The sequence below is a fragment of the Miniopterus natalensis genome, chromosome 8 (assembly GCF_054644295.1).
Source record: "Miniopterus natalensis isolate mMinNat1 chromosome 8, mMinNat1.hap1, whole genome shotgun sequence".
NCBI lineage: Eukaryota > Metazoa > Chordata > Mammalia > Chiroptera > Miniopteridae > Miniopterus > Miniopterus natalensis.
In genome coordinates this window covers 3,739,706-3,758,254 of record NC_142088.1, presented here as the reverse complement: position 1 = coordinate 3,758,254, position 18,549 = coordinate 3,739,706, and the positions used below count along the sequence as shown (strand labels likewise).

At 57.6% G+C, this 18,549-nt stretch overlaps 1 protein-coding gene across 1 annotated transcript in view; it reads right to left on the bottom strand.

The window, feature by feature from the left end:
- Positions 1-36: 36 nt before the first annotated feature.
- Positions 37-18,549, bottom strand: part of NGEF (neuronal guanine nucleotide exchange factor) — a 46,163-nt gene continuing 27,650 nt past the window's right edge. Inside the window, exons 4-14 of the mRNA XM_016204632.2 lie at positions 16,524-16,819; positions 11,269-11,429; positions 10,677-10,829; positions 9,358-9,487; positions 7,277-7,351; positions 5,111-5,200; positions 3,965-4,128; positions 3,422-3,577; positions 1,988-2,067; positions 1,211-1,315; positions 37-230 (exon numbers count right to left, since the gene is read on the bottom strand). Coding sequence (XP_016060118.2) covers positions 37-230; positions 1,211-1,315; positions 1,988-2,067; positions 3,422-3,577; positions 3,965-4,128; positions 5,111-5,200; positions 7,277-7,351; positions 9,358-9,487; positions 10,677-10,829; positions 11,269-11,429; positions 16,524-16,819 — 1,604 coding nt within the window. The remainder of the gene's footprint in view (positions 231-1,210; positions 1,316-1,987; positions 2,068-3,421; positions 3,578-3,964; positions 4,129-5,110; positions 5,201-7,276; positions 7,352-9,357; positions 9,488-10,676; positions 10,830-11,268; positions 11,430-16,523; positions 16,820-18,549) is intronic.

The following is an 18,549-nucleotide window of genomic DNA, read 5'->3' as shown; positions in this document are numbered from 1 at the left end:
CGGCCCACCTCCCCCTGCAGGGCTGGGGACTTGGAGTCATTGCCGATGATTGCGGCTGCCCAGCTTCCTGCGGTCCTTGTTCTGACTGCGCTGAGGGTCATCCATCTTGTGCACACGGAAACATTCCTTGAGGTTCTGGGACCGGATCTTGGGGTTCAAGATCTCCTCGGTCATGTTGCTGGGGAACCAGCCTCTCTCCTGGTCGTGCAGACGCTCTCCAAAGATCCACCCTGCACGGGGAGGGGATGGGGAGGGTCAGGAGCTCCCGCAGGGGCCTGGCTGAGCTATCCTGGCACAGGGGAGGGAGACACAGGAGCCCGGGGGGCCTGTCCAGAGGCGCCTGCTCCGAGAGCCCCTGCCGGAGACCCTCTGATTGGGTTTGCCCCACATGCTGGGGAGGCACTGCCCTGACGCCCCCTAGGAAGCAGTGTGCACATGGCCGCGATGGATCCAGCTATGCTCTGTGCCACAGTGTGTCCCAAATGTACTGACCTTGGAACCCACTCCCAAGCCCTCAGTGGGCGGGGTGTTGGGCTGTTTTACTCTGCAGGGGAGGGGGCTGAGGGGGAATCCTGCGGTTCCAATGCCAGGTGAGCCCTGGAGTTTGGGAGTAGAAATGGCCTCCCCTGGAGGTCACCAGCCTGAGGCCTTCTAGCCAGGACCTCAAAGGGGAGGAGGAATTGGGGGAGGGGAGATGCTTTGTGCAGTTTGGGGGATTCTGGTAAGAGCAACTGATTTGGAAATAAGGGATCTATTTTTCAGGGGAGGGGAGTGAACCTCATTTGGCACTGATGCCATTGACGGGTGGATGCGAGGTGGTTGGGTGGCTCTGGGCTGGTGGTCAAGGCTGACCTGGAAGCTTGTTGCAAATAGAGTCTAGAGTCAGGGTCACGGTTAGGGTGAGGGTGGTGGGCCAAGCCCAGGCCATCAGAGGAGAAGGCACAGAGTGGGGTTCTCAGGCTGAGCCTGCTACAAAGGGGGAGGCAGACCTCGTGGGTCCCGGGGAGCAGAGCAGAGGCCCTGGGAGAAGCACATTCTCTGGGTAGAGGAAAAGCCAAGGAAGCCAGGATGGGCACAGCAGTCTAGGAAAGCAGGGATGTGCCAGGGCAGCTTCTCTACCTGGGGCTGAGCCGCCCCACCTCATCCTCAGGCTGGTGCTGGCTGGGTACAGAGTCCCCACGGGTGGGTGACGCGGGCAGCCCCGCCTTACCGTCTTCCGTCTTGTCCAGGATGTTAAGGATGTCTGCCAGCTCCAGCGTCAGCTCGTCCGGCTGCTGGGCCACGTACGGGTGCACACACTGGACCTGGGGGCAGTCTGACAGGAGGGGAGAGGGGTGGCACGTCTTCATCACGGGTGACTGCCCGCCCCGTACCCAGCAAACCCCAGACACCACCCGGTGAGCAGGGACGGCGCTGCCTGTCTGAGGAACTGAGAAGAGGTGATCTGAGGGAGGGGGCTCGGCTCCAAAGACAGTGAGATGGAGACAGCCGGGGACTCGGAGAAAACATTACACGCGTGAAAGGGGAGCAGGCTTACTCCAGGCTTCGGAAGAACCTTCTCGAACCTGCACGAGACCCCAGGAGCAAGTGTGGGTAGCTCGGGACTTGGTGGGCACTGTCAGGCGGGGCAGCTCCCAGCAGGCAGCTGGACTGGCGCTCTTTCATATTTTGTAAGGTTGTCAGACAACTGGCAGCCCCAAAGAACACTGGGCCCAGATTCCTTGTGGTTTCCCCGGGGTACCTGTCACTGCGGACCCAGTGACATTCCTTCAGTAACCATCCCAGTGTTTGCAGAGCTCAGCACGCCCATGTTCTCCACCGGGTACTAGGCTAGCAGCTGGCATATGGGACCACTGGCAGTCAAAGTGGGCATCCGGGAGGCCACGTGGGCCTCTAGGAAGACGGCCTCAGGAAGCACCTGGGACGGATGCCACGGAGGCCTCACTTGTCCTGCCCAGAGGTGTCCCTGTCCCAGAGGGCCACTTACCCAGCAGCCGGGACGTGAAGGAAACAAACTTGGTTCTCCGGTTGGGGGCCAGCGAGGTCATCCAGCGCTTCATCTCACTCCTGGGACAGGAAAGAAGACAAATGCGCCAACTGCAGAGCAAGGCCCCCACTGGGTGTGGTGTCCAGTGTCCTGCAAGCTCACGGCTTGGTCCTGAGCCTCGCCCGGGGCTGCCTCCGGACGTGGTGCCCAGAAATCAGCCGAGAGGCTGGGAGGCTGACAGAATCTCCCTGGTGCGCTTTAAAAAGTCAGTTAGCCCAGCCCGGCCGGTGTGGCTCAGTGGTTGAACGTTGACCTAGGATCCAGGAGGTCACGGTTCGATTCCTGGTCAGGGCACATGCGGGCTGGATCCCCAGTCAGGGGCGTGCAGGAGGCAGCTGATCAGTGACTCTCATCATTGATGTTTCTCTCTCCCTCTCCCTCTCCCTTCCTCTCTCTGAACTCAATAAAGATATATTCAAAACCCCCCACAAACCTCCCTTTAAAAGTCAGTTAGCTCTGGCCGGTTTGGCTCAGGGGTTAGAGTGTCGGCCTGAGGACTGAAGGGTCTCCAGTTCGATTCTGATCAAAGGCTCGTACCTGGGTTGTAGGCTCGATCCTGGGGCCCCATCAGGGTGTGGGCCGGAGACAACCAACTGATGTGTGTCTCTCACATCAACGTTTTTTTCTCTCTCTCCTACTCTCTCTGAAAAGCAATGGAAAAAATATCCCCTGGTGATGATTAAAAAAAAGTCAGTTGGTGAAGGCGAGCCCTGTGTAACACCCCAAAGTTAACCCACGGAAAGAGCGCTCGGCAGGGGGGCAGCTGCCCGGAAGCCACAAGCTGTCAGAAGTGTCCCTGCTGTGGGGAGGGGGGAGGGGGACTGGATGAAAGAAAGTGAAGGGATTAGCCAAGAGGGGGCTGGGGTAGGTGGAGGTGGGCAAAGGGGGGTATGGGGAGGGAAAGAGACTTGTGCAGATGGTGTTTGGTTGAGCTGTACAGTTGAGACCTGTATGGTTTTACAAACCAGTGTCATCCCAATAAATTCAATTTTTAAAAAAGTGTCTGCTGGGGAGGGCCAGTGCCATCCCTCCCCCAGGCGGTGGGGACTGGACCTAGATGAGCATGGGCGGGGTGCCACTTGTGACTCTGGGGGAGGGAGGGTGCCTCTCAGAGCCCCGGGGGCTGCAGGGAAGGTAGCCTGGCTTCTCAGAGAGGTGATGAGATGGGCCTGAGACCACACAGCGATGGTGGTCCCCTGGTCAGTCTGGCCAAGGGTTCTACAACATCTGAGAGAACATGTGCCCACACACACGACAATGCTAACCCCATCCCTAACCCCGGACAGAAACCCTCCCCACAGGTGTGTGCGCTCAGCCCTGGGGCCTCGCCCCACCTGGGAAGGCAGCCGGAGCGGGGGTGGGACGGGCACTCACTGAGAGGACGCCTTCAGCATGTAGGTGGCCTCCCGGTCGTCCGAGTTCTCGAGCAGCCGCAGGATGAACACGTTGGCCAGAGTCTGGCCCTGGTCCTCCAGCTCCTCCACGCGCAGCAGGCCCCGCGGGGCCGAGTCGAACACCTGGTACTTGTCTCTGGGGACCAAGGGTGGCAGGGTGAGCATGTCGGTCGGACGAAGCCCAGGGGTCCCAGCGCCAGCCCCTCCTCACCGCCTCCCAGCAGGCCCCGCCTGATACCTGTCCCTCCACCCGCGCGTGGCAGGCACTGAGCCGGCCTCTCCACGTGCCTGCAAAAGCCCCGCTCAGCGGGAGGGGAAGCTGAACCCGGGGGTTTAAATTAAGGCCCCAAGGCCCAAGGCCCGACAAGAGCGGAGCTGACCGTAAACCTGGCCGAGCCTGAGCTCCATCCCGCCGTCCCCCGGCCGCCCCGGCCGCAGGGAAGCCACCTCCTCAGGTGCCCTCCCTGGGCTGCGCCCCGCAGCAGGCTCACCCCTGGAGCGCCAGCAGGGCCCGGCCGCTCACCCAGGGATCTGCCGGCAGATCACCAGCAGGTCGTTGAAGAGAAAAAGGTAAATTTCCTGGAAGAGCTTCTTGGTCCGCAGGGTTCGGGATGTCTTGGGGCCAGACATCTGCTGCAGCTCACCCTGCTTCAGCAGCCAGCGGGAGTGGGAGATGATGGGCACCGACTGGGGGGGGGGCAGCGTCAGGATGGCTGTGCCCCACGGCCCCCCAGGTCCCCCAGGGCCCTCACTGGAGCGATGAGCATGAGGGACAGTGTGGGGGCTGTGCTGAGCCCAGAGCACATGCAGTGCTGGTGGGAGGAAGGGGGGCCCCGGGCAAACACGGAGGCCAGGGTGTGTGTGTGTGTGCCTGTGTGTGCAGTTGTGATTACCTGTTGCATACACATCCCCGCGTGCTTCTATGTATATGTTTGTGTCTACTGTGTCCGTGTGTACGGATGTATCTATATGCGGTAACTCCATGTTCGTGGGAGCACCTCTGTGTGTCTGTGATCATCCCCGCACCAGGCTCAGCCTGTGTGATGCAGACCTGGAGGAGGGTCCCCGTTCACAGGGGAGAGGAGAGGGCTGGGTGTGTGAAGTCCCCACTGTGAGGCTCAGGGGCAGGCTCCTGGCACCTGGCTGTCAGACTGGCAGGTGGAGCCATGTGGGGGTCACAAGGCCATGTCTGCAACCTCGACTGGGGCTCAGCTCCCAAACCCAGCACGACCTCAGGGACCGCTGGTGGGTACTACATGTTCATGTGTCCACGTCACCGGAAACTGGGGCTCTCCGGCTCACAGATGCCTGAAGCTTTATGTAAAGTTGGGGAGAAGGTTCATAACTTCTGTCAGGGTTTCAAATCTCCAGCTTTAAGAATCCCAGGCTGCTCCCTGTCAGGTACTTGGTGTAAACACACAGCCAGTCCATGACAGCAGGTGGCTGCAGGGTCCCTGCACACCGACTCTCAGAAGACGGTCTAGGCTGATGCGATGGCCTGGAGACTAGGGGGTTAAGAGGCGCCCTGCAGCTGGGGTGTTAGGGACAGCCTCCTGGGAGGTGACACTGCACTGACACCCAAGGGTGGCCATTTGGGGAGCCTGGCCAGTGACCCATGCTCCAGGCCAGCCGGGCTGGGTCAGGGCCATGCCGATGGGTGCAGGCTCACCTTGATCTTAAACTCCATCTTCTTCTGGATGCTGATCATCTGCTCTGTGCGGCTCATTTTCCTGACACCCTCGTTGCACGCTTTTACCACCTGGGATGAAAAGGAGAACACATCAGGTCTCCTGCAGCCCACTCAGGCCCCAGAGGGCTGAACAGTCGCTGTGGTCGGACACTGTGCCCACAGCTGAGACTGGCCCGTCTCAACCAGGCTGGAGCTCCCTTCTCTAGTGCCTTCTGGGACAAAGGCAAAGCGGGAAAACTTGTCAGGCTGTTAGCAAACTGAAACAATAAGATGTCCTTACTCATCTGTCAGACTGGAAAGGACAAGCCGACAAGGCTCCAAGTTGGCGAGGTGTGTGGACCGAGCCCTGTCACACACTGTGGGGGAGTGAGGGTCCCCCCACCTTCCTGGGAGGCAGCCTAGGTACCAAGAAGCCTAATAAAATTGCATTTCCTGGGACTTCTGGAGACTAATTACAGAGACAATATTCCGCACTGGGTCACAGGTGTCTAGAATGGAGCTCGGCACCCAGCAGGCACCCAGTGTTTGTGAATGAGGATGGTGCCCAAAGATGTGTGGACTGGATGTGTGCAGCGGAATGAGAAAAACTGTCATCGACCAAATGTCCATCTACTGGGATTGATTAGCGCTAATATAGCCATATAACCAAGTTCTCTAAAGTCATTAAAATTTGCAACATTTACATGCACTAAAATGGAGAGCAAAGCCGGCTTATAAGCCACAATCTCTTTTTGCCAAGGATACAATTGTGTGTGCATGCATCTGTTTGGAAAAAAGTCTGCAAGGGCAAGCACCAGCATGTCAGCAGTGGGTGTGGGATAACTGGTGTGGTCTTTACCATCTTCTTACTTACAAGCATTGTCGGAACTTTTTTGTATTGAGCATCAATTGCTTTTGTAAATTAGAAAAAAAACCTTTGTAAAAAAAAGTAATCTATGAGAAATAGGAGTATTAGGACAGCAGAAAAGAACTTAAACAATAGAAAACACTCTGACCACAGGGGGACCCCTTGGGGCACGTGGGCCTCTCACAGGCCTTGGTGGTCACTAGACTCACCTTCTGTGCCCCAGTGCAGTCAGATGCCTGGTAGGGGCTGTAATAAACTCCCATCTGATCAGGTATGTAAGTTCGAGGGGTGAGCAGAAGCTCTGAAAGACACTCCTGACTCAGGTCACCGACCCTCCCCGACCAGCCTACTCAGGGCTCCAGTCTTTCTCCCACTAGCCTGGGAAGGGAGTGCTGTTCTCCCTAGTATTCGAAGGGTGTAATTGCCAGAAGGATTTTGGTGGCCAACTGGTCTGAGTAAGGGACAGGAGGAGAAACCACTGCATTAACTTCCAAAGTCCTGGTGACTCAACATGTCTCAGAGCCACGATCAGATGCCCACTGAGGCTCATCCTTTTACTGAGCTGCTATCTCCAGTACAAAGAGTGGAAAGGACTTCCCAACACCCATCCTTGTCATCTGTGGGGTCACTAGCATGACAAAGTGGCCCCCCAAACAGCTGCCAAGAACTGACCCACAGCTCCAGCTGACACACACGAGACAGCACTTGAGACAAGAAGGAGCCACGAGAGCCCAGCAAGCAAGACTGGACACATTTGTTGACCCCTCCCGCACAAGCTCTACTCTGCAGGCAGCTTCCAGGAGGAAGCGCTCTCTCCAGGGCTCGCAGGGCCCGTGAGTCCTCTCGCAGCCCCAGGCCAGCTGCAGCTCTAGGAACTGGGAAGCCATGGAGGCCGGGACGGCGGGGCGGGGCTCCACCAGCCTCAGAGTCACAGGAGCAGAGGCACTGGAAACAGGCGTGGACGGCGCGGAGCCTCCGAGCGCCCCAGATGCCTGCCTGAGCCAGCTGATCGGACACACAGGCCTGTGGGTGGCAGCAGAGGTCAGCATGGGGGAAGCGCGGGGCTGCGACCTCGTCCCCTGCACACATCAGTCCCGGCAGAGGAAGACCGCGTTCACTCTGCTCAGGACACCCCTGGCCTGCCGCTTAGACCCAGTGGCTCTTCTTGGGATTGCAAAAGCCAATACTAAAATCAGTTTGCATTTCCCAAAGACACAGCGACACGTGAGGGAGCAGGAGCAGGAAGGCAGGTGTGACAAGGAAGCAGTTACTGGGAAATACAGGGGACGCACGCTCACCAGTTCCAGTTCCTTGTGGGCGTCCAAGGCGGTGCATTCACGCTCAGACCGCTCCTCCACTCTCTTCAGGATGTTCTGAGCACAGGGAGAGTCCCCATGAATTTTCATAACGGCCATTCCTCCCCTCTCCCCCCCTCCCGGCAGCGGCGGCCTCCTTGCTGTACCAGTCCAAACAGCCTCTCGTTGCTGCCACATCCATGTACAAGGAACCCCACCAGGTGACAACAGAGGGCAGGAGAGCCCTCAGCTGGGCCGAGGGCCGAGCCTCCCGACCCAAAGCCCTGCCAGGCTCTAAACTGGTAACCAGGAGTCTCCCATGAAGATCAACCCTGAGGGCCAGTCGAGAGCCTGACAGGTCCCTGCACAAGGAACATTAAAGTAAAGGAGGTGACCAGGTGTTGGCAGGGAGGGTCCAGTGGTGAGGGACCGGAGCTCAATGCCCACGGTGGGCACCGGGGGCTCCCCTCCCCCTCCTCTGGGATCGCCATTTGAGTCAAGTTGCAATAACCCCAAAGCTTGTTAACTTTGGTCTTATTGATCAAAGTGTCTGTTTTCTAATTGTTAAATTTTCTTCAATTATCAAAAAATGGTGCTCACATTGCCTTCACCTTTAGATGATAATTTCTGCATTGCTCTACGAGGTTTGCATCTTGCTGCCTCGCAGTGGCTGTGCCCATGCTTTTTGATCAGCTCGGTCCCCTCAGGAGGTCTGGGTGCATCAGAGCACAGCCCTCCTCCCCAGCAGCTGCCCTGTCGATGCCCGCTCTGTGCCCTGTAGGCACGGGGATGGTGGCACGCCTCTTCACTCTCCACACGACGCTCAGCCTCTCTCCTGAGACCAGGCCAGACCCAGACCCAGACCCCTGCTGCCTCTCAGCTGCGCGGCCCCAGCCTCCTCTGTGGGGCTACCTGCCCAGCCTCTGCCCACAGCCGAGCCAGAGTCCGCAGTCATCCCAGATGCCTCCTCGCAACCCACCAACGTGGGGCCACCAAACCTTGTCACTAATGGTCCTCTTATGCCCAAATCAGCAGGGCTCAGGCTCCACCTTTTCTCACTGGAAAAAACTCCCACCCGACCAGCTCCTGCTCGCGGCCGCCCCAGCCAGGTGTACGTGGCCTTCACACTGGCTCCTCTGTTCCTTCCTGGGCACGGTGTGTCCCAGCACAGGATCTCCAGGCCCCTTCCATCCTTCCTTGCTGGTCTCACTACTAAACGCCATCTCCGTGCTGAGAGCTCCGGCCTCTAAACTTGAGTATTCAGCTGCTCAACATCTTCTCAAACTCAGCCAGTTCAATGCCAAACCCGGGCCGCTCCCCACACTGTCTTCCTCACCCCAGGAAGCTGCTCAGGCTAGAAGATTCTTCTCTTCCTTCTTATTCCATGGAAGCAAGTCCAGGGCTCAATTTACTGACTTTCCTCTGGGATCCCTCCCTCCTTCCACCCTCCGGCCATGCAGTCTTTCTTTTCTGAACCTTTCTCCCATTTTCACTCTTGCCCTCCTGCCCATCTCTCTCCTAATGGTGGCCTCTGTGTGCTTGTACAAATGTCAGCCAGATCAGGTGACTCCCTGTCATACTGAGGGCAGAGGCTAGGGTCTTACCTGGCCTCTCAGAGCCCCTGATCAGCCTCTGCCTACATCTCCACACTCATTCCCACCACATCCCCCCAGCTCATCGCAGCCTTCCTGTCTGTGCACCAGGCTGCCTCAGGGCCTTTGCACAAGCTGTTCCACCACCTGAATGGCTCCTGCCTGTCAGCCAACTCTCAGCTCAAATGTCACTCATCCAAGACTCTTTCCTGACCCCCCAACTGGCAGTGGCACCCCTGTTACGCTACCCAGTTTCACTGTCCTCACAGCCACGCCCACTTCCTGGCTGTGTGTGTGTTGATCTCTCCGGGCCCAAGAATGTGGCTCCCTGGAAGAAGGGAGTCTGCCACTGCTTGGCACACAGGAAGAGCTTAATTAGGGTTTGTGGAGCAAACAGACTTCCTAGAAAGCCAGCGGAGACCTGGACGCCCAGAGGAAACAGGTCTGCAGCAGGGAAGCACACACAAGCCTGGCAGGCAGGAGAGGCCGTACCTGGACCAGCAGCTTGAGGCGCGTGATCCTCTGGAAAGGCAGAATGAGGAAGGAAGAGAGGGGCAGCCCCCTGCACTTGGGGTCAAGCTCCAGCTGCGTGATCAGCTCCCGGAAGGCTGCCTTCTCCTGGCTGGGGACAGACACGGGAGGTAAGTCTCTGGTCCCCCACCCACAGCCTCGTAGGAACCAGACAGCCCACGGGCACCGAACGCGCTCTGATTTACTTATTTATTTAAATGGAAAATAAACTGTTCAATAGCGGTTTCACTTGTCTGGCCCATGAAGACTTAGCCAGATAAGCTGCACGTGGGAGGGCGAGCAGGCCCCAAGTGGCCAAGTCCGTCAGTCAGAGCACAGCCCAGCGGTTTGCCTGGCAGGGACTCGCGGCGAGGTGAGCCCACGTAGTGACAGGAACAGGAGGCCACTGCGGGAACCTGCACCCTTCGTGCCAGGTGGGGGCCCCTCTCTGCAGGCAGGCTCCAGGCGGACTCGCAGCTGGCCGCTGATGAGGCCCCAGGGAACTGCCGCTGGGGGCAGACGCAGGCCCTGACACGGGCAGGGACACGGGCGCTCTGCCTGGTCCTCGGGCCCAGGCAGTCTGTGCTCGCTCGCAGCCACAGCAGCGCACCCGTGGGCGCAGTGACATCTAGATTCCTGTTCTCCCGTACGCCTGTCTCTGACCGTCTGCCCTCAAAGCCCGCTTCCCGATCCCCTCCAACCCCAATTTCTAACCCCGAATGTAAAACCCACACCCCCCCGGATACTCCAGCTTTGAAATATTCACAGGGGGTGACATGGTTTGATGGACAGGCCCAGTGACATCAGTGTGACGACCACATGTCACTACTCGGGACATTCTTGCATGCTCTCGAACCCGGCTAAGAACACATCCCTGGACGCCTGGCAGAGACATGCAAAGAATTCAAAAGAGACAAGTTGGCTGAAAAATCATCTTGTCAACTGAAATCCCAAGAAAGTTTACTAACTGGGCAGGTAAGCAAGAAATTCGAGGGCGCTGCTGGGTAGCCACTGAAGAGGTTTCCTCCCTCCCATCCTCGCTTTGTCTCTGGTTCAAATCCCTTTCCTCCACGCTGGACCTGGAGTTGTCCTCTTGGCCTCAGACTCCCTTTTCTAAACCTCACAGAGCTCTGCACAGCTGGACGGAGGTCCAGTGGGCACCACGGCTGACCGCCTCGGGACCCATGTTTCTCTAGGGACATGGAACCCCCTGGAACATGCCAGGCGTGGACACTCTCCCGGAAAAGCCAAGGACCGCGGCTGTGTCCCCGTGACGGCGTGGCCCGCAGCCCGGCACTCACAGCAGCTGCTTGTAGGTCCTCTCCTGGTAGGTCTGGTTGCTGACGTAGGTGATGTACACCGAGAAGTGGTTGGCCGCGTAATGGTACACGATGTCGCACACGTCTGAGATGACAATGTTCTCCTCCATCCGGCGCTCCAGCTCGAGGAGGAACCTGCAAGAGGCACAGCCGGGGGGGGGGGGGGGGGCGTTAAAGGCACCGGGAGGAGACTCAAGACACATCTGTGCCCGCGGGTCTCGCTCGGCGTTAACTCAGGGCCGCGCTCCGCACTGTCGCAGAGGGTCTCTGGGCCCCGCACGCACCAGGCCAGGGATACGCGACTCTATCAGGGTGAAGAGCAGCTTATACGACGCCCCTGGATCTGTCATGACACCAGCCACATGCCCACGGACTGTGTGGGACCCGCAGCCACAGTCCTGTCCCGGGGGCGCGAAGGGCCGCCCTGGGGGGGAGGCGGGTCCTTGGCTTCAGGTATTTACCCCTATCTCCTCCCGGAAAGTTCCAAACCTAGGGAAGCAGGGGCGCCCGAGCCAGGAGCACCTGCCACCTGCCCCCTGCCACCTGCCTGGGCCGCCCCGGGCGCCGCGCTCACCGCTGGCTGACGGCCATCACGTCCAGGACGTTGGAGAACAGGATGTGCGCCTCGGACGGGTGCAGGAGCTTCTTCAGCCGCTCGTTTTCCATGAAGTGGGACACGAGCAGGTTCAGGCTTTTGTAGTAGGAGGCCTCGGAGGTGACCAGCTCGAACATGGCCTGCGTCGGGGACGGGGCGGAGCAGACAAGAGGAGACAGTGGGGGGATTAAGCAAACAGCCCCACAAAAAACAACCAACCAACCAACCAACCAACATATGTAACACACAGACACAGAGAGTGTGTGCTGATCGCCAGAGGGAAGGGGGTCAGGTGGAGGTGGGCATGGAGGGGGGGGAGGGGATGGAAAGAGACTTTGGGGAGATGGGTGCACGGTGCCGTGTACAGATGACGTTTTATCAATTTGTACACTTGAGACCTGTATGGTTTTGTGAACCAACGTCACCCCAATAAATGCATTTTAAAAAAAGAGGAGACAGTGGTTACCACCGAGGACTCGCCCTCAGGAGGGTGCCCACTGGGTTCTAAGACAGAGATGCAAGGGGCTTGGCAAGGGTCTTCAAAGCAAAAAAGAAACGAATGCGAACGCCAAGGGCATGTTGAGGGAGGTGGGAAAGTCACCCCGAAATCATGCAGGGGCGGCCACCAATTACAGACCCTGGGCCACCTGCGGCAGCGAGAGCCACCCACCCCAGGTCCCTGGCGTCTGCAGCTGACTTGAGCCAGTGACAGTGAGATGAGACACTGAGATGGGCCCTGGCCTCCTGCGATCATCCCCAGGTCACGGCTGCTTGGTCTCCTGACAGGCACGAAGCACTGACGGCAGAGCTGCAGGCCCAGCACTGAGAGAGGACCCGGCCTCCACCCCAGCGTCCCGCCCACCCCGCACCTCGCTCCCCGGAGCCCTGCCTGGCAAGACTGAGACACGACGGGCAGAATGTCCCCGGAAGCTTCTCTGTGACTGATGCTGAAATCAAGTCACTTTCCTGCTGCTAAATTCAGGTTTCTTAAGAAAATGTCAAGCTATTTCAGCTCATAAGTTCTAAGCAAATATAATTAAGAAACAAAACAAAACAAACCCAACAATTGATTTGGTTGAGTGTTACCGATACCAGGAGCAGGAAAAACACCAGGCCCCTAGCGCACAGCAGAGGGGCTGTGCGTGGAGACACCGCCCTGGCTCAGTTTCACCCCGGTCCCCTGGGCAGCCCGAATCTTTGTCCTGATCTCCGGAGGACAAGGGGTCAGGGGGCAGCTGGGCGGAGGCAAGCGGCCTCTCAGCTGCTGACAGCAGAGGGGCTGGGCCTGAATCACTGCTAACTGGTGTTGGCTGAGCCCATTTCCCACAACACTCACCCCCTCTTTCTCTGTTTATAGGCAGTTAGTCATCTGGAATTTGTCTTCAGGGTGTTTGTCTTCATTTTATATGTCAAATTATTTGCCACATCAATAAGGTTGTCTTTTCCTTACCAGTATTATTTTTACTCTCAGTCATTCACGCTTTTCCATGGCAGCATGGAGCTGAAGGGGGTCCGGGCCCTGCTATTTCATTCATTCATTCATTCATCCATTCATTCATTCACTCACTCGGTCACTCATTCATCCACTCGTCCCACAAATGTTTACTGAGCACCACTGGGCTAGGCACTGGCTTCAGCAAACTCCCTGCAGCCACCGAAGCCGACATCCCAGGGGAGTGGGGGCAGAACAGGAGCTCTCGGGGTTTGGGGGATGACTACTGTCCACCTTAAGTCATGGTGCCAACACCCTGTTCCCTCCCAACTTGGGACTAATTGCTGAATCGTTAAGATTTATCTTAAACTAAGAGACAAGTACACGATTCAGTGAAGGTTGGCAAATAAAATAAGTATCACGTTTTAATTTTTTGATAGAGATACACCGTATGAAAACCCTCAGTAACTTCCTTCTAAAACGGACAGTTTCCTTCTGGAAGAAAAATGAAAGTACATTTAAGTTCTACGTTGTGAAAACAGGCTGACAAACACCGAAAGTACAGCCCTGCTGTCAGAGGCTGAGTGGACTGACTGTGAGTTGAACGGAACCGGCTAGATCCCCTGGGGAGACCCGCACCGGGTGCCGCCAGGTCTCCTCCCTTCCCGGTCCCCGCAGGACGAAGCTGGAAGGCCTGCCTGGGCACGCTGGGGCTGTGCCGCCACAGTGCCAGCTGGGCAGGACGCCCCACGTGAGTGTATGTGTGTCCCTGTTTCCTTGGAGATACTCAAAATATCACTCCCTGTTCATTTTTCAAGATCTGCACACCCAGCTCTCCAAGATCAGGGACCATAGCGAGCCTGCCTCTTTCTGTGTCCTTTGTCTAGACAGGTTCCTGGCCCGCGCCGGGGACAACACTCACGCCCGCCGCGGCGTGGCTGCTCCAGGTCCCGTGCTGGGGATGGCACCTCCAGGTTCTCCTGTATTTCTCATGACGCCAGTGTCAGGAGTGATGAGAATCTAGACCTGGCTGATGGTTGCTGGCGGCAGGGACTGTCCCACCCCTCCCCAGCCACAGTCTCTTCTGGCTTTTTGTTTTCCTTTTGGGACAGTTTCCTGTTCCACCGCTTTCCAGAGAAGCCCCTGCCTCCTCATTGGGACACCCTTCCCTTTCTACAGTTGCCTCCTTCCTAACTTTGCAGTTTGAATAGATGTCTATTTTCTCCAGCCACCGTGTGTTCTCAAACGGTAACTGAAAAATCATTCCACAGAGGTGGGCGGAAACCAAGAGCTTCAGAACAAGTTAAACAACAAAGACTAAACCACGAAAATCCTGCACGACATCTAAGACACCACTTTCCGATCTCAGCTACCGAAGTCTTACTTAAAAAATGAGGAGGAAAACACACAATTTTATTCTTCAAACCTGATTCTTCAGTGGCTGGTTAAGAGTCAGGCCCACAAAGGCCCGAGGTTTTAAATACATTTCGATTTAAACGTTTCTGCCGCTTTGAGATGCCTGCCCTCGGTGTTGCTTTAATTTGCACGCCTTTGATGACCAGCGAGCTCGAATTTTCCTTCCTTTCTTCCCTTAATCACTGGCCGTTTGCATTTTTTCTATGAGAATTGTTTTCCTTTTGCTGCTCACGGCTCAGCCGTCAGGACGGGCGAGTTAAAACGAGCCGCCGTCGGGCCAGAGAGAGGTCAGGCTGTGAGCCAGGGCTCCCGCCTCGGGGTTCCCAGCGGCCTGCAGCTGCCCCCCCCTCCCCCGCTCTGCTGCTCCCCGTTTCCCCAGAGACGGTCCCTCACCCGGTTCCCTGCGAACCCGCCCTGGGGCCGCCTCGGCAGGGCCCACGGCCACACTGGGGGTGCGCAGGTGGGAACGACACGTCCAGGCCTGTCCAGTGCGGGCGGAGATGCCCCGGGATGAGACGGCCTATGTGAGCCGAACCCCGATGGGCGACCGGGACCAGGACAGGCACGCCCTGCGAACGCCGTGCAGCCCACCCCCGCCTGCCCCGTTCGGACACTACTTTGAAACAACCCAGGATACAAGCTACAGCGACAAAAGGCCACTTCCAGCCCGCAGATTTAAGGGAGAGCGTCCCTGGCTCCCAGGACGTCAACCTGAGATTTCTCTGCCTTTAGCTTTGCTCTTGTCGTAGAAGGTTTATATCATGGTTTAAGTTCTACTAGGATTTATCTCTCAGCTTTCCAAAGTATTCAACACCTTCATTTCTCTAATTATCAAGGTAAAAAATAAGTACTCCCCCGCCCCCCCAACTGGCCTCTTTTCCTTGTTCTGAGGACTGAGAGAAAAAACCCAACAAGGCCCCCGGGTGCCGAGGAATTCCTTCTACAAGGCAGCCCCAGTTAGGGATGGTGGCCTGCCTGGGGCTGCCGGGGCCCCTGGGCCTTGGGGAGGAGGGTCGTCCAGGGCAGGGGGTTCCTCCGTGCCTTCCGGCACCTTCCTCATGGCTGCTTTTCGTGGGCATGGCCTAGTGGGCACTCCCCTGTCCAGCACCACCTGCCTCAGTGCAGATGCCCCCCCCCCCCCCCCCGACTATACATCTTCGTTTCTGGTGGGGACTGATGAGGAGGCATCATTTACATCACAAGTTTCACGTGAAACTCTACGCAGCCAGTTGCAATTCACTGCTCAGGGCCCCGGGATGTCAGGGTTTAACCACTTTCTCCTGATCCTGCGGCGCAGGACGCAGGTGGGCCGGGCGGCCCGTCCAAAACCAGCCTCAGCAAGCTTCCCGGGAGCGGACGCAGGGGGCCACCGGGTCCGAGTCCGACCACCCTGGTCGGGAAGCTTCTCAGTCCCGGTTGCTAACTGCGCTCAGTTTGTGGTCTGCCTTCTAAATAAGCGGGGAGGGCAGCCGTGTCTGCAGAATCTGGCGCAGGAGGAAGGGGGTCGGAGAGGGCAGAAGACCTGGTGTCAGGACAGCACCGAGCAACAGGTGCGGCTTCGAGGAGCAGGTGAGCGGGGAGAGGACCGGAGGGAGGACAGAGGGTGGAGATGATGGGACTTGGACTGAGCGAGTTTGAAACACCCAGTCTCTTCACACCGAACACACGCTTGCACGCTCACCAGTTCTCTCGCCCAGCCTCTCTCCTTCCTCCTGCCCACACTCTGGCCTGCCCCTTCCGCGGATTTCCCCTCTGTGCCAAGTCATCTTTGTGCAACTAAAACGAACGCTTAAATTTCTTAACTACCCATTGCTGTTGCTGCGCATCTGTAATTGATTATTTCTGCCAGGGAGCCACAGACCAGGCGGCACCTCAGCCTTCGAGCCGGGCAGTCTGCCTGCACCATCTCGAGAGGGCAGAGGCCAAGCCCAGGTTTCTGCACCGGTTCAGGAGGGGCGGGCATGCCCAGGGCTTTCTCTCAGAGCCTCCACCCGCCCCAGGCTCAAGCAACAGCAAGATAAAATTGTGGGACAAGACGGAGGGAGAAGCCAAGAACCCACTGGGGTGACTTCACGGTCACAGTTCGCTCCGCACCGTCTAGCGCATTAGCGGTCCTGGGGGCCGGGAAATACCCGACAGTAACTGGTTTGCGGCACGAGTCTTGCTGTCTAGTGAAACCACTGTGCTGCGCACACTCGACGCTGGGGTTGGGCTGCCTCAGAAGGTAACGAGCTATTTTTTGTTGCCTGTGAAAGGAGGGACTGTTCCTGCATGTTCTGGATGGATCACCCCGCCAGGAACTCTCAGGGTGAGCTCGCTGGGCAGCCTCACGCCGCACGGGTTCAAACGCCCCGCCCCGAGACCCCACCCAGGCGCCCTCGCTTACCTCCTGCAGTTTGATCTCCTCGGGCTGGAGGATGTCCAGCACCCCGCTGCTCTGGATCTCCGGGAGGTCCTGCCAGAGGTTAAACCTCGAGTGCGGGTTGCTGAGCAGGCAGATCTGGGGCAGGGCCCTCCTCTCCGGGGGGCTCGCGGGCTCCTCTCCTTCCTCCTCCTCCTCCTCCGGAGCCTCCTCGCTGGCCGGGGGGCTGAGGTCATCGGCTTGGATTTCTGCATCCTGCTGCCTCCTGGTTTCAATTTCCTGGAGCGTGGATTTGTCTCGGTACTCCTGATACAGGAGCCCTGAAATCCGCACATCGGAATGGAGAGCAGAAAAAGATTTCAGATGAAGGCCTTTCCGACTCGCTAAGGCAGGGCTTCAGCCAGGGCTCTGGGAACTCAGCGCCACAGCGACGCACCCTGCAAAGGGCCCTACCCTCAGCCGACGCCCCGTCTTCCTTCCTGGGAAGGGTCAGCCCGCATCAGTTTTTTTCAACAAAGGATAAAGAACCCCCTGAACTGATTTAAAATCCAGCCACTCAAACATACGCCTGGCAAACAGGAAGAATCCGCAGCTTGATGCGTTAATAGCCGCCGCGTGCAGAGGACGGGAATGTCCCAATTACGCCCCAGCATCCCAACGGGACGCTTCCCAGCCTTAACCGCTTCCATATTAAAACTCGAGCGCGTTCATTCGTGGACTGGGAGTGGTTGTCAATTCTCACGTTGAAGGAAAACACGATCTTTCATCAGCCTTAGGATTCAAAAGGGAAACATTCCCTTCTCGCTCTTGCAGTTGCAGACTTACTTCCCTGACCAACTGCACTTGAAACGAATGTGTTCTAAGTCTCCAAGGAGATTTGGGGGTGCCTGTGAGTCAGGTGGTACCTCCTCCCCAGGGAAAAGCCATTTCAGACACCCTGGTCGCAGGGAGGGGCTGGCTTCTCACTCAGGAGCCGCTGAAAGCTTCAGTGGGGGGGGGGGGGTCCCAGCCCAGGGAGAGGGGGAGCCGGGTGGGGAGGGGGAGCGAGAAGAGGGGCATCAGACCCCAAGGGTCTTGTCTGCCTGCGGTGCCATGCAGGTGGCCGACTATCATGTGGGCGAGAGGGAGGCCTCAGGAGACCTCAGGCAAGCAGCTCTGGTCTACGTTTTAGGAGCCCCCCAGGAAGAGAGGGGCTGTGAGGGCTTTCCACAAGTGACGGGGGTGGGGGGTGTAGGCCTGAGCGCACTGGGGTGGAGGGATGAGCCGTGCCTGAGTCAGGGGCCAGTGATAAGGTGGAAGACGGGTCCTGGTGACTGACTGATGCCGCTGGGTCATGAATGATGCCCAGGCGACCAGCTTGGCCACAGGGTCGGCTGGCCCCATTCAAGGACACGAGGAACCCAGGAGGAGGGTCCGGCTGGGGGGCAGCGAGGGAGGGATGCAGCGGGCAGCCGGGCACGCTGGATGGAGAGCCGTCGGGCCTTTGCTACGTCTGTAAGACGGACGATTCTCCCGGGGAAGCCCTGGCAGGGGCAACTGCACACCTGCTCAGCGCTTTCCCTCAATTCAGTACAAACGCTGCCTCTCGTGCCCTCCTTATCTAATGTTTTAATTATATCTGAACAGCAGAAAAAGGCAGGAAAGAAAACTAAGTTGGAAATCCCGGACGTGGCTGAAGAGACTAGATTTATAAACAGGAACCCAATAAACCCACCCTTCGGATTAAGCTCGTCGGCTCCCTATGCTCCATGACGCTCAATTACAAAGCCTTCATGCGAAGTATGGGGCTTATTTAAAAAATCAAGGTCCCGTGATTTTACAAGGTTACAGTCCAGCAGAATACAACACGGGATTAACTCGACAAAGGGATGAAAAAGAAAACCGGGTCTACACGAAATGCGATCTGGACTGAGGATCTATAAAGACAGAGGCTCAGTGTCACCACGTAAACTGGTCCAGTCACGGGCACAAGCTCTCTACTGTTGCCGACTGTAAACCGATTATTCTGTGATTCTGATACTGAGTTTATGGAGATTTAAAGAAACCAGGT